The following is a 10,796-nucleotide window of genomic DNA, read 5'->3' on the forward strand; positions in this document are numbered from 1 at the left end:
GACAGTGAGCATAAAATCACCCTAGTCCAGACACTAGTAAGTATAATCTGAGGGCAGAAAAGGTTTTACACACAGGGAACACTTAGCAACAAATGACAACTAAAAGTTTTCATCAATTTTATCAGTAGAACAGGACAAGCTATGAATTGATTTCAAAGGGCAGCTATGTAAACAAATGAGAATGCAAAGGGATTTTGCAAATCTAAGGTGTCCTAGAAGCCTTTAAAAAAAAACACTGGACATATAAACCTCAAATAACAGGTTCTGCAATGATTGGGAATTAGTGTCACACCACTTGTCACAGTGTCTCAAGGCACCAATTCAGGGTCATCTTCACTGTTTTATTAGTGAACTGTAAGTTGCACCAAAAACACTAATACAGTTGTTTTCAGCAAATACAGCAATAACTTTCCTGTAACTTAGAGAGCAGAAGCCCTAGGGATGTTACAATAATTTTTTAATAATCCAACTAAGCAGAAATTAGGTCAATTAAGACTGTCTTAAATGGTCAAAGTGAAGTACCCAAATGTATTATAAAATAACAATAAAATAACTCCATAGCCATTTCTCTCAAAAGCAAACCAGAAATGTAAACTAATAGCATGACAGAAAGCTCAAAGGCAAATGACTTGTTAAAATGATCAAAATTTACAACCACACATTCATAGACCATGTGGGAGCCCGAGTGTTTTCTAAAATTAAGGGAAAAGATTGTGGACTGCTGATATGCTCAAGGACTTCAAAGATGTAGACAACGTGATTAGGAATTTGAGGTCAGAAGTGCCCACTGTTTCAAAAAGAAAAGTATTCAGGAGGAGCTGATGAGAAAGCTTAAAGAGTAAATAAAGGGGCTTGCTGCCAAGCCTGGCCTAGTTTGATCTCCAAGCACATGATAAAGAACTTCCGACCTCCACATACACCCCATACACATAAATATGTAATTTTAAAAACTATCAAGAGTGCTGAGGCAGGAGGATAAAGACTGGGTGAGGTTACCACAGTGAAACCCTGTGTCAACAAAAAATAAAGCCACCAAGATTAGACCACTCATCTTTCATCCTTACTCTGATGATCATGAAATACTTCCTATTTTTTTACTTGCCTAATAATTCTATCTATATTACAATAAAACGTGTTTTTTTTTTTTTTTTTTTTTTTGGTTTTTCGAGATAGGGTTTCTCTATACTGCTTTGGAGCCTGTCCTGGATCTAGCTCTGTAGACCAGTCTGGCCTCAACTCACAGAGATCACCTGCCTCTGCCTCCCAAGTGCTGGGACTAAAGGCGTACACCATCAATGCCTAGCAAAACATGATTTTTTTAAACAAAGAAAACTATTTTTCATTAGACCAAAATTACCCATTAGCCAATCTAATTATTAAAATGCAAATACTATATTAAATTCTGTTCCAAAATAACAACTCACTTTGTAAAAACTAAAGTAAGTTTTATCCTTCGTCCTAGGTAAAATTTTTGGTATGATTTAAAGATGAAGCATCTTTTAAAAAAGAAACATTAGCATGTAATAACTTGGACTAAAAGCCAAAGAGGATCATATCCAAGTTTTTAAGTAATCTATGCCATATTAAAAACTACGAAATAAGATTTTAGTTTGTTTCACTTCTGAGTTTAGAACTTACCAGCTTAGAGAGAATTTCCAGCCTCACCTATCACTACTATTCTATTTCCTTCTTTATAGAATTGTGAAAATAGATATTTTGTGCTACTTTAAAACGGCAACATGAGGGTCAAGTACAATTTTGAACTTTCTATTATTGCAAAACCCTGTCTAAAATGTACCTCAATAAACATGGGGGCACAATGAATACTGTATTTTATAAAAAGACCTACACATCATTAAATTAAATCTAGAAAATTTAAATTTCCAATGAACACTTTTGACAAGATTTCAGATTTTCTGATGAGGCATGCTCAACAAACACAGTGAATAAATATACTATCAGAACATTTCCAGAATTGATAAACATGTACGTAGAAACTTCAAATCCTCAGAAGCAGTACTGACTCTCTAAAACATGAAGTTTCCTTTATATTAAAAACAATTTCCAACTTCAGGAACCAATACATACTCATTGAGAACCCCACAAAGCATCTACCAAGTCCTCCACTAGGATTTTCACACTAAGTTCTGTGAACAGTTTCATGGAATACCTACAAAGACATCACACCCTAAATTCTTTATACCATTAAACTTCTTGCTTAAATTATTTAATACCCTATGAATCCTCAAAACTTGCTTTTCTCTACTTTTAACACAATGAAAATAAAAACAGTTCCAGAACTGTGGTTCACTCGATTAAATCCCAGAACTCAGGAAGCAGAGGCAGTATGGTAATCAAACAGTAAGACCCTGTCTCAAAAAAAAAAAAAAAAAAAAAAAAAAAAAAATTGGACTTCAAAGGTATACTCTGAACTCTAGAATAAAGACTGAATTTATGAGAGGCAGGTGAGTATCTGTGGGTTTGGGGCCATCCTGGTCTACACATCAAGTTCCAAACTAGCCAGTTCTACAGTGAGACCCTTTGACCCTCCCAAAAAACCAAAATCTTAAAAAAAAAAAAAAAAAAAGACTATTTTATGGTGTGTCTCATTCCTGGTATAATGGTATAAAGGCTTAAAAAAGGAGTTATGGTATCTCTAGTATTCCAAAAGACAGAAAAGTGATAAAAGAGAAGTATAATTTAGCAAATGACTACTACTTACAAATGAACTAATCAACAAGGGTATATATGAAAAGGAAACAAAAGCCAACAAGTACTTATGAGTTCATTTATGAAGGTGAACAAAAATCAAAGTAAACAAATACAGAAAAGGCAAGCAACTAAACCATCAGTAGGCCTAAGTGTCAAGTAAAATTCAAAACTCTAAGGGGTATTTCCAGGCAAAGGATCACATCACAGCATGACTTCTAAGACATAGAACTCTTGGCACTGTTGTATGTCCAACATTTGTTGAATAAGCAACAGATTTTGGTGAGGATTATTCTAACTCTAAAGGAACTTACTGCCTCAGTATAATTAGATGAAATCATTTATAGATGTTGTCCTGAGTGTATAAAACTGACTTCTTACTGAATTTTGAAATGGGTACCTAACTGGTCACAAAAACAATTTGAAAGTCTATCAGAACAAGTACCATATTATCCTTTTGTATCAACTACCAAAATGGCTCAAAATAAAGCATACTAAAAGTACAATTAATCTTGCCCTCCAATAGTTACCATGTAAAATGAACACTGAAGAATGATAGATCAATAGCATTACCCTAACTAGAATATATGGAATACTACAGAAAATTTACTCTTAAAACTGACAATAACCTTTTTGTAGCCAAGATTGCCTAACACATGAATAACCTGCTATTCTCCCAAACATGTAGATTATCAGCATGAGCAGCACAAAGTGATAACTATATTCCACACAACTATCCTCATCCCACCCAATCACTCCATTCCAAAGCAATCTTCTGACCATTAATAATTTCTCAACCCAGTAATTATGTAGAGGCCAGTATTTCTCAAGATGTGATCACAATGAATAAAGCTGATTCTATCCTAAGACGCAAAAATAAAACAAAACAAAAAAAACAACAGCAACAACAACAATAAAAAAAAACAGAACATGAAAAATACTTTCTGAAAGTAATTAAAGGCATTAAGAACTAATCATAAACAAAAACAAAAGCTCATGGTATTCTTCTGTGGGCCTCCTCCAGTTTTCAATTACTACTGTTTTAAACACTTAAGTAATATTAGGGCTTACTGTGTAAAATGTATATATATATATATATATATATATATATATATATATATACACACACACACACACACACACACACACACACACACACACACACACAGCTTTTAATTACCTTAGTGAAATTATTTTATCCTACAACGCAGACTTTAGAGCAAATGGTTACATTCAAAAACTGTGAGCAAAACCAGTCTGCAAATGTACCTATTCCCAGTCCCCACTACAGTTTGAACAGGTAACAAGAAAGTATCAGCACTATAAAAAAGATGTAATACTAACTTAGTCATCCTTAGCTGAATAGCTCATTTGAGGCCCTATCTCAAAAGGCAAAGTAAGAATTTAAAAAAAAAGAACTATCTTTAAAGTTGAGTATTCCAATTAAACATTACTAGGTCCCTAAGGGGAAAAAGACAGGATGTAGAATTTTAAATGGTTTCTTTTAACAAAAAATAATTTCCTAAATCACAAAAAAGCCTTTTAGATGGTAGTAGCTATTTTGATAAAACTCTTTAATTCATAATTACAATTAAAACTTGAACACCTTAGGAAAGAATCTGAAGCACCAATGACCTCAAACTAAACCAAAATCTTAAGAACTCAAAGTTCCTTTCTTGGAAAACTGTTCGGGGACTCTGCTGTCATTAGTAAACATTTAAAAGATTATCTTTGTAAATGCATTCTTTATCATCAAACATTGGAGTCTATGCTCATGCCAACATCATTTTCCCAGTGACTGATAAAAGGGGAGGGGGGAGGAATACTAAAATTGATAACATCAGCACACAGTAACTTCCTTAAGATAGACACACTAAATGAACTAACTCTCAAAGAACATACACATACTTAACAGTTTGAGCCAGAAAACTACTTACCACCTTCCCTTTCTCTAACTCTTTGAGTATGCACATTTTTGGCCTTATTGTGACCTGTGCTGTCACTGTATTTGTTTTCAGGACTATCAGATCTCCGCAACATTTTATTTGGTGGTGAAGGATCTGCGGCGTCTCGCATCTTTTCATGTCTGTGATCACCACTACTGGGGTGACTCTTTGACGAATACTTAAGTGCCTGTAAAACATCAAACCCCAAAAGAAAGAGAAAAGGTTGAAACTTTAAACTCAATTATCTATTTAAAATCACAAATTTTAATATGTTAACTTCACTTACATCAAAACTCATTTATTTCCATTCTCAATACTTCCTTTATTCAGAGAAAATCTAAATGCTCAAGAGTTACTATGCAACTCCTGGTGACAAATCTAACCACAAAACACAAATAGAAGGAGAAAAAAGCCATATAGTATAAACTTTAAAAAACTATCTAGGCAAACTTTGAAACTAAAACCTCTTTTTGAAAGCTTAAACTACAATTCATTTATACTCTACAAATAATGCATCCAGGCACATGTATGAGTAAGTATGTCTTTAAGACCATAGTTTAAAAAAAAGACAAAAGTTTTTCTATTTCTTTGATTCAAATAAAGCACTAACCCTAACTTACAAGTTCTTTCAGGGATAAAATACTCTTAAGCTTTAAGAATATTTGCCAAAACTGATGCATGAGCAATGCTTCTAGGAAGGCATAATTCTAAATGCTCTTAAAATAATGGTTTTCCTCTGCAGGTGCTTTAAGATGAACACAATGTATCAAGTCCTCCACTAGTAGTTACCTGGGGGAGGGGTCAATAATCTTTGACACATGCAAATATTCTGTCATCTCAGAAGCTCCTATACAGTAACACAGTATCAGGTTAGAAACTTGCTTGCTGTCTTGCCAGACTGGTGGCTCCCACGTGTAATCCAGCACTCAGAAGATTTAAGGCAGGAGTAAAACTGGAAGCCAACCTGGCCCACAGAACCCTGAGAGGCATATCTGTCCCTTATTCTTTTATCTTTTAAAAGTGATTAGTGGTATTAAGCATCTATTTCTGTTGTCAGAAAGTTACTGTCCTGAGGACACTCCAGCAAATCTTTAAAACTTTACACACAAGAACTTCATAACAATAGACACTCAGACATTTCTATTGGCATTAAGTACCCAAGTAGCAGAAGATTTAAATTAACTAAAGCAAAAACAAAACCGTTCCCTTGAAAAGGAATAATCTGAACTAAAAGGTTAAAAGTGGCAAGGGTGTGTGTGTGTGTATACAGCTTACAACTGTAATTCACTTAGGTACTTCTTCCTTTTATCTACTTTAAAACTTCATATTTATCTTTCGGCTCTCCAAACACAAGTAAGTAAATGCGCCTCTCAAGTCACCTATCACTACACCCCAGCGATTCCTTCTCACTCAAACCCAACCAGGTCTTCCTGGTTGCGAATCATTTTTTCCTCTTTAAAAAGAAAGAAAGAAAAGCCCTGAACTTCCTCTAGTCACCTCTCAATTTAAGTCCCTAGATGTGTTCGGAGAGTGGTAATAGAACCCAAAACCAATTTTTAAGCGGGCCAGTCGTGCTACTTTCGGATTTGTTGCACCGAAGGGCCTGTATCGACTTCTGAAGCCTACGCTCGAGTAGCAATCCCTCCCTTCCCCCTCCGGCCCCCTCCAATCCCTCTACCCCGAGATCGGCTGGTACCTGGAAAGGCTGAGAGTCCCCCCTCCGGTCGTGACAGCTGAAAAACAGTAAGAAGAACCGTGGCATGAGACATCGCGGGAAAGGAAGAAAGCGGGTTCCCCCAGGCGCCCCTCCCCGCGGGCCGCCGACCAAACGTACCGGAGCGGATTCACGCCGCGGACAATCCCCGGGCTCCGAGGCCCAGGCCAGTATCCCGCCCGCAGGGGCAGCCCGCTCGCCGTGCCCGCCAGGCCCCCCAGGCTGCCCGCCCGTCCGCCCGATCGTCCCGGCCCGCCGCCTCCTCCGCCCGATCCCGATCAGGGTTAACAACAAAAATGGCGGCGCGGCCAGCTCCCGATAAGGACGCCTGCCTGCCTGCCCGCCCGCCCGCCCGCCCTCCGCCGCGGCCCGGCCCGAAACGAAAAGACGATTTACCCATCACTGAGTCTCTGCTGTTTCCTCGCATACATTACCATCAATGCCCGGCTGTGTGTGTGTGTCGGGGAGGGGGAGAGCGGCCGCGAGGCGGGCGGGCGCGCGCGCGGGCGGCGGGCAGGCAGCGAGCAGCCCCGGCACCAGGAGTCGGCGCGCCCTCGGCGGCTCGCGGCACCTCCCCGTTACTGGCGCCGGCGCTCCCGGGCCATCTCCCTCCGTCACCACCGCTTAGGCACGGCCGGGGCAGCGGCACCAACTACACCGCGGCAGCGCGAGCCCGGGGGGGAGGGAGCGAGAGGCCGTGTTCGGGTCCCCGCGGAGAGCGAGCGCCTCCAGCACCTTTCCCTCCTCCTGCTCCGCCGCCACCTGCCCTCCTCCCCCCGCCGCCGAGTCCTTCTCGCCGCCTCCTGCCGCTGCCGCTGCTACCGCCGCCGCCGCCGCCGCCGCCGCTGCCGCCGCTCCACCAACTACATCCGGGCAACTCGGCCGCGGCCGCCTTCGGAAAAGCTCGGCAGTTTCCGCCACACCCCCCTCCTACCCACCCCGCGCGGCTGGAGAACGCCGCCTTCGGCAAACCTCGGCTTGCTCCCGCCCTCCTCTTCCTCTGAGGCCTGGGCTCCTAGCCCCGCGACCCGTCAAGCCCTTTCCGGTTGCTGCTTTCCTCACTCTCGAGTCTGGCCACTCCCGCTCCACTTTAGGGGTAGTCGTGCTCGGGGGCCTGCGAGAGGCGGGCCCCGGGGCCTCCGGGCTGCGCGGGGCGGGAGCCGCCTTCGGGAGGAGAACCGTGGGGCGCGAGGGACGCCATCGCGGACTAAATGCGGAGCGGCGGCAGCTGCGCGTGCGCCCAGAGGCGCAACGGCGGCGGGGGCGGGGTGCCCTCCGCGAGTCGGCCGCGGCCCCCGCCCCTCGGGCTCCGCGTGGGGGTCGGAAAGCCCCTAATTGGGCGGCCGGGACGGTTGCCGCGGAGCCTCGGCGGGCCGCGGCGGAAGTCGCCCTCGGCCGGCCGCTGGGACCCGGAACCGCGGCCGAGTGCAGTCACTAATCCGGCGCGGGCCGCACGGCTGCGGCGCAGGAAGGCCGCGGCGCTGGAGACAGTGAGTGCCCGGCCGCAAGGCGGAACGGAGCCTGCCCACCGCCACTTCTCCATCCCCTCCTAGTTCTTCCTCTCCCTGGCAGGAAATTCTTTGCAGAATGCGGCTGCTAAAAACAAACAAACAGGTGTGGTGGCGGACGGTGGTGGCGCACGTCATTAAATCCCAGCAGAGGCAGGCGGGTCTCTGAGTTCGAGGCCAGCCTGGTCTACAGAGCGAGTTACAGGACACACTCCAAAGCTGCCTAGAGAAACCTGTCCCGAAAAGAGAGTAAGCAAGTGTGTGGTGTGCTAAGTGAGGTTGCTGTAAGTTATTTGGGATACACGGGGTGGAAAAAGATCAGCGACAGCCTTTTCTTGGTGATGATCGACTGGTTTATTATTATTGCCCTGAACGTGGATATAACAGAAAATTTTCAGTAAACAGAAGAGAGCTAGATGCACATCAAAAAAAGAGAGAGAGAGAGAGAGAGAGAGAAGTTAATTTGGTATACAACAAGTTACAGCAGTTTTAAGTCTAGTTAGGGTAATAAGAAAACAGACCTTGAAATCATAACTGGAAAAAAAATTTAAGTATTGATATTGTGTGCTTGTCACGTCCAGGTGTCAAATGTTACCGTTGTTATTATGAGTAAAAGCCTGCTTAATGCCCATGGAAGCTATCAGTAATTAAGAAAAAAAAAAAAAGGTTGTCAGTGCCTGAATTGACAAGGGGGAAGGAAAGGGATGGGGAAGGCTTGAGGGAAGGGGTCATTGCTAACATTTTTTGAAGCAAAGAGTAAACACAAGAAGTAATCAAAAAGGCTTTGGGTGTGGGTAATCCCTTGTGTAAGGGCACTTTGGTCCAGTCTCAAACACCAAGCTGGAAGAGGACAAAGGCATTACATGTCTTGCATAGAAATCCTTTAGACTGGCATCAATGGTTTCTCTTTGTAGCCTTAGCCATCCTCAAATCCGCTATGTAGACCAGAGATTGGCCTACCTCTGCTTCCTTTGCTGGGATTCCCTGCTGAGAACGTGCCTACCTCTGGAATTAAATTCCTTCACCACTACCACCCAGCTAATATCCTTAACCCTTGTCATCCTTTAATGAAATAACACAGGTCTGAACTAGGGTGGAAATGTTCCAGATGTGCCACCAATACTCATTATTCTATATTTGCAAATGTAGTTACTCAATAAATTTTATTTGTCACCCCCACATCCCTATCCACCCAACATACATAGATCTGACAACTGTTCTCTGCTGGGATTAAACAATGCTACCCTCCTTCAATATGAGTTGATGTCTTATAAATAACTGTCTTTGATACTATATGTATAATGCCATGATTTTCACAATTCTAGCTCAGATTCTGTCTGCTACTCCTAAACACAATAAAGATCTGGTAAATCTTAAAGAAAAAAACACCTGGGCTAGATTAGTTTCAGGATTACCACTAGTGCTTTTGGCCATGAGTGTCCTGTAAATAATGTTTATAATTACTTTCAATAACATATCTTCAAACAGACACATAAAATCATCTCATGCATTGGCCAGTTAGATAATGAAATAGAAATGGCTTACAGTGACTTAACCTTGTTATTCAAGGAATGGTCTGTGTTCATGATTACTAATAATTACAAATAATAAAGGCTGAATGTGTTTACTAGGAAGCAAATCAAGTATTATATTTATTTTTTAAAATCTATGCCTATGACTGGAAATAGTTAAGGATCAGTGTGTAGGAGCACTAGCTATTCTTCCAGAGTGCCTGATCTCAGTTCCTAGCACCTATAAAGAATAATTTGTTGCCTAGCTTAAATAAATCCTTAGACAAACCCTAAAATACTCGCAGTCTTTCTTCCTTAGCTACCTATGATACAATTCTGGCTCATTCACTACAGTTTATACCTCTGACAGAACAGCTGAACTTGGCTGGAAAAGAAAAAAAAAAAAAACCAGCCAGCCATGCTAAGGAGGATGAAATTATTCTCCTGACTGCTGAGGTACACATGGGCAAATCCCTAGGGCTATTAATCTATTTATCCTGCCTCCTTAACCAGCTATGTAACATATTTCTTCTAAACGGACCAATACCTCCTCAAAAGCAATTATCTTGCTTCCTACCCCAACAACAGAAATCACAAAAAAAAAAATTACGTCCCACTCCTGAACTACCAACTTTTCCACATTTAAGTACAACACAACTGTCTGACTGTAACTGTCCTATGCAAAATTAAACTTGCCACTCACACGTACTTGTCTGGTTTATTTTACCTCCTCAGTAGGATCACTTAAGTCAATTTAAAATATGCTCTCCTAACTACTGTAGCACAAACTCTCTACCAATGCTCAAACTGAAAGGGTGACCCTGTCTTCAGACTACATCTCCAAACTTCACTGAGCTCCTGTATCCTCCTGACTTACATTCATCTCTAGTGCTTGGATTAAAGGCATGGGATCCCAAGTGCTGAGATCACCTTTGTGTGAGCTTTGTTTCTCTTTTAAACTGGATCAATTTCATGTAGTTCAGGGTGGCCTTGAATTAACAGAGCTCTGTCTGCTCTGAATTGTGAGTGCTGGGATTAAAGGTGTGCACCACCTGGCTTCTAGCTTTGCACTCTGATCTTCAGGCAAGCTTTATTTGTTAGACCATAAACAAAATAATAACCACAAACTACCATCTTTAGAAGGGATTGGGGATTGATAATGGATTTCCTTTTAAAGCAGTTGTTCTCAACCTTCCTAGTGCTATGACCCTTTAGTACAGTTCCTCATATTGTGGTGAACCCCAACCATAAAATTATTTTCATTGCTACTTCATAACTACTTTTGTCCCTGTTATGAGAACTAATGTAAGTATCTGTTTTCCAGTGGTGTTAGACCACTCCTATGGCTACAAAAAGGGGCAAGACTCACAGGTTGAGAAATGGGGCTCTATAATGACTATCTTATTGT

At 41.7% G+C, this 10,796-nt stretch overlaps 1 protein-coding gene across 6 annotated transcripts in view; it reads right to left on the minus strand.

The window, feature by feature from the left end:
- Positions 1–7,476, minus strand: part of Wac (WW domain containing adaptor with coiled-coil) — a 59,458-nt gene extending 51,982 nt beyond the window's left edge. For 3 of the 6 annotated variants that reach the window (XM_051205750.1, XM_051205746.1, XM_051205745.1), the window contains exons 1-3: positions 6,766–7,051; positions 6,352–6,388; positions 4,647–4,842 (exon numbers count right to left, since the gene is read on the minus strand). In XM_051205750.1, the coding sequence (XP_051061707.1) occupies positions 4,647–4,842; positions 6,352–6,388; positions 6,766–6,806 (274 nt within the window). In that variant the 5' untranslated portion in view covers positions 6,807–7,051. The other 3 variants (XM_051205747.1, XM_051205749.1, XM_051205748.1) reach the window with 3 other exon arrangements.
- Positions 7,477–10,796: the final 3,320 nt, after the last annotated feature.

Source organism: Phodopus roborovskii, unplaced genomic scaffold (assembly GCF_943737965.1).
Source record: "Phodopus roborovskii unplaced genomic scaffold, PHOROB, whole genome shotgun sequence".
In the NCBI taxonomy this organism is placed as follows: domain Eukaryota; kingdom Metazoa; phylum Chordata; class Mammalia; order Rodentia; family Cricetidae; genus Phodopus; species Phodopus roborovskii.